General features: G+C 44.9%; 1 protein-coding gene across 1 annotated transcript; it reads left to right on the top strand.

Annotated features, from left to right (window-relative positions):
- The first annotated feature begins 881 nt into the window (after positions 1 to 881).
- On the top strand, positions 882 to 3,883 carry LOC115328558 (salivary cystatin-L-like). The gene is made up of 3 exons (XM_029989814.2): positions 882 to 1,147; positions 2,604 to 2,708; positions 3,708 to 3,883. The coding sequence occupies exons 1-3, from the start codon at positions 929 to 931 to the stop codon at positions 3,786 to 3,788; spliced, it is 405 nt and encodes a 134-aa protein (XP_029845674.2). The 5' UTR covers positions 882 to 928; the 3' UTR covers positions 3,789 to 3,883.
- Positions 3,884 to 4,122: the final 239 nt, after the last annotated feature.

Below are 4,122 nucleotides of genomic sequence, written 5' to 3'. Positions count from 1 at the left end.
CAATAATATTACGACGGTAGGACCTGAGGCTGGAATAGGAAACAAACAAGAACCAGACAATGAAAGCGACGGGGGAAAAAAGTTACCGACAGCGTCTAAATTTAACCGTCTCTTTTAATTTTTTTTTTTTTTTTGCCATTTCCATTGTGTGGTTTCTTTCCGTCTTTCACCTCAAGTCTGAGCACTAACCATCATGACTATACCTACACCAGTCCGCCTGTAGTTTGACTGTTCCTTTGTTACCATCGACATATTTGTATTTATTTCAATAAACAAAGAGCGCCCCACAATGTGGCCACAAGTTGAGTAAAGTTTAAAACAATATCCCAGAAATATATAGAGTGTGTCAAAGGGATTATAAAAAATGCAAACGAACATAAGACAGCTCCGGAATGGGTTTCAATAAAACTAGAAATAATCTCATTTCGTACCTTTTGAGATCAACACGCATGTAAAAATACATAATAATGATTCTACAGTGGTTAACACAAACTTATGCTACAAACTACTTAAAGTCAATAGGAAATTTTGTTGAATTTTACGTGTTAGTATTGACCGAGAAACGACAATAATTAAAAGAGAAGGCTGGCTAGACCAAAAGTCGCCAATCTGATCGACGGGTCGGCGCCTTTATTGCGCAGTATTTCTGCCATCGCTGTATGACCGTGAACAGGAATGGCACCTCTGCAAACACCGGTCTTAGGAGGTGTCCGAGGTGCCGCCTTCAGCGAATGGTAGCCACTGCGGCGCCACCGTCGCAGGAGCCAGACAATAAGCCCGTCGGTGGCCAACCCGGTTTGGAGCGAGCCGAAGAAAGAGTGTGTGTGCGAGGAGGAAACGAAACGTATAAAAGATTGGTTCTCGTCGTGGTCGCCAACATCACCCCTTGATCTTTCTCACGCCTACAACTGTCGAGATTCGCTTCGAGATGACTTCCTCTCTCGCTCTGCTCCTTCTGCTCGGCGGCGTGGCAGTCTGCACCGCCACGGCCGTCCTCGGCGGTTACAGCGAGAAGACGGACCACCATAGCAACCCCGAGTACCTAGAACTGGCTCACTACGCTACGTCCACTTGGTCCTCAGAGCATAGCAGGCCCGGCCAGACGAACTTCGACACCGTGGTGGAAGTGCTTAAAGTCGAGACGCAGGTAAGCTTTTCTGTACCCTTTAGTCAACTGTGACCTGAGAGCTTAATAAACGCGGGTCATGGCGAGCTTCGAGAATCTTATATTGTCGCTCAATGTCGGGCCGATTATGATGGTCTAATGGCCCAAACTTGCAGGGTTCAAGAACCTATATCCGCTACGGCTATAGCGGTGACAAATTCTGAGGAAAAACAATCTGCGTTACGTTGTGCTGCGTTTCGCGCGTCCCGCGTTTTGCTTAGAAGCAAAGTCTCTAAATGAAGCATTTCCTTCTAACTTAAGACTGTCACGGGGCTTATTTACGAGTTTTTCCTTCCAGACATTGATAAAATAGGAGCGATCAAAAATAATGATCGGTTCCAAAATAGTGCATGAATGTACTGGAGACTGTACCAGACATCTGTGCCATAAATTAAGTTGCTTTCTCAGTGTCATCCGCTCCGTCTCTTTCAGCTGTACACTATGCCGAGAGCAAGTCGTCTGCTTCTTGTAGACATCAATGCTAGATGCCTTAAATTCTACCTACTATGTTCTTTTTTTTTCTATCAGCCAATAAGAACTCGACGTGCTGACATCGCAGCCCCTGTGCAAGAAGCAGACGAACTTGCGCATCCCCACACGTAAAATCTATAACTCCAACCTCCCACTGTTTTCCCCTCCAAAGCTACAAACATGCACCCAAAATCATAGTTCAATCGGTATTTTTTTGCCTTCTGCGTGAAGCCTTTAAAAACGGTTATGCAAAGCCTTTTCATTTTTAGTGGCCCAAATAAGATAAAAACTCTTCGGGTAAGCTCAAAGGGATTGTAGGGTAAAGGGAGCTTATGCTACGAATGCACGACCCTCCAGCAATCGCCCACTTCGCGCCGCCATCTCTGTCGACTGCAGGCTGTGAAGCATGTCTACGAGCATCCGCAGGAGCACTATCTCTCTCGCAGAATATCAGGCGTGGCTCACACGCATCCACAGCCAAGTGACTCCAAATATTTCGCGTTGGTGATAAGGGTGTTAAGGGTGATAAGGGCGTTGGTGATAGGGGGGTGACGTTTAGCCATAGCTGAGGCTTCGTTCCTTCGGGATCCCGGGGCACCAGAGAATCCCAACGATGGTTTTAAGCCCCAGTCGCACTTTTCACGCATCTTAGAAAAGACATGGTGCGCGATGGAGACATGACATAATCATAGGCGGACACGCCTCAATGCATGTTGAAGCATGTTCGTTTTATATACATGTATGCTTCGAATATGTATGCAGACAGTCTTTGCAAGAAACACGTCTCAGGTAGTGTCTCCAGAACGGCTTTTGTATGACGTATTGGCAGCGCGACTGCGACTTTCAGGCATCGTTCAAAACTAACATGCGCGAATCACTCTGAAGATAAACTATAGTGCATAACTTTTGTTCTGCTATCAGCGTCATGCTCGGTAACTGTATGACACACCCCTGCCGAATGTTTCAGACGGTTGCTGGGACCAACTACAGACTGACGCTCAAGGTGGCAGAGTCCACCTGCCCGCTCACGTCCGCGTACAACAAGGACACCTGTTCTGCCAATGCAGAGGCGGTGAGTTTTGTCACTTTGTCAGAGCAGTCGGGGTCGGCTGAGCGGCAATGACAGAAAAGGAATCAATATAATATAGCTGGCTGAAATTGTGTTCGGATTATACAGTACTAGTAAATTACGGTAATTAAACCATTGTAACTTCGTTACTTGGTTGTAATTTGCGCAACTACATCTCGAATGCAATTTAGTATCCGCTAGTGAGGATAGTTACTTTTATATTTAACCATCAGTTGTAATTCATTCATTTGTTTTTACGACCGAATTCTAATTTAATATTTTCTTTAAAGCAATCCTAAGTTAACTATTTCAGTCGGTGATTTCAAAGACATCTGCTATACTCCATTTAACCTCACGTCGGAGCGCAGCGGATGCTAAGAGCCATCGGAGACAATCCAAGGCCTTTTGAGTGTCACGTGACCTTGAACCAAGGTCTTCCGAGTGTCACGTGACCTTGAACCAAGGTCTTTCGAGTGTCACGTGACAGGCTACGTCCACAAAGGGGGATCGGCTAGAATAGCTCGTTATTAACGTCAGCTTCGTCCGGACGTAAGGTGAAATGGTGTATAGTTTAGGCGTGATTTTGAAACACCGCAGTTCATTCCTGTGCAGTTCACAAAAAAACTGAGTCTGGCAACGAAAAAAAAAATGCGCCTGAGCTTCGATCATGCACATACAGCCGAGTGACGCAAGATGCAATGTGCGCAGGTACAATCAGCGAGTCAAACGTCCTTCTAATTGTTCCTGTGCACATATGTGCACATAGACTTTTTTTTTTTTTATCTAATCGTTTCTTGAACTTTGTCGTTTCTGAGGTTCCTTCTACGGTTCGTCGTCATTGGCTGCCTCCGAGTTCTGCTAAAAAAAGAGCCCACGTACATTTTTATAGCGTGCACATTGACCTGAATAGCTGAAGTACAACGTTGACTTTATAAAAATTTCTTCCGTTGTTCTGTTGCCTGCTTGTCCTCAAAATTTCGGTTTGTTTCGTGTGTCTTGCAGCTGCAGAGGACTTGCACGACCGTCGTTACCGAACCCCTGCAGGGAGACAAGTTCGTCAGCTCCTTCGAGTGCACGGCTTAAACTCCCAGCTGCCACCTTTCAGCCCTCTACTGTGATGACTACCCTGTAATGACTGGATACATATGAATACAAATATATCGTACCTTTATATATTATACCACGGTCTTCAATTATTCCTCATTGATTCTTGTTTTTCCTTTTGTAATCTGACACCTACTGCATTATTTCATTCTGCAAGTTGACCTTGTCTTCCTTTTGTTTTGCAAAGTTTAATCGCATTCTTTTTTTTTCAGCTTTGATGATTATTATTGAACAAGTATCGAAGCATTGAACGGGTAGAAGTTCAAAGAAATCTTTCTCCCTCCAAAAAATTCCGAGGACACCTACGCACTTC

Source organism: Ixodes scapularis, unplaced genomic scaffold (genome assembly GCF_016920785.2).
Source record: "Ixodes scapularis isolate PalLabHiFi unplaced genomic scaffold, ASM1692078v2 PGA_scaffold10__122_contigs__length_95168666, whole genome shotgun sequence".
Classification (NCBI taxonomy): domain Eukaryota; kingdom Metazoa; phylum Arthropoda; class Arachnida; order Ixodida; family Ixodidae; genus Ixodes; species Ixodes scapularis.
This window is presented reverse-complemented; position numbering and strand designations above follow the sequence as displayed.

Coding starts and splice junctions, on each gene's coding strand:
- LOC115328558 (XM_029989814.2), top strand. CDS start 929: ATGACTTCCTCTCTCGCTCTGCTCCTTCTGCTCGGCGGCGTGGCAGTC. Junction 1,148..2,603: donor TGCTTAAAGTCGAGACGCAG/GTAAGCTTTTCT, acceptor CGAATGTTTCAG/ACGGTTGCTGGGACCAACTA. Junction 2,709..3,707: donor GTTCTGCCAATGCAGAGGCG/GTGAGTTTTGTC, acceptor TGTGTCTTGCAG/CTGCAGAGGACTTGCACGAC.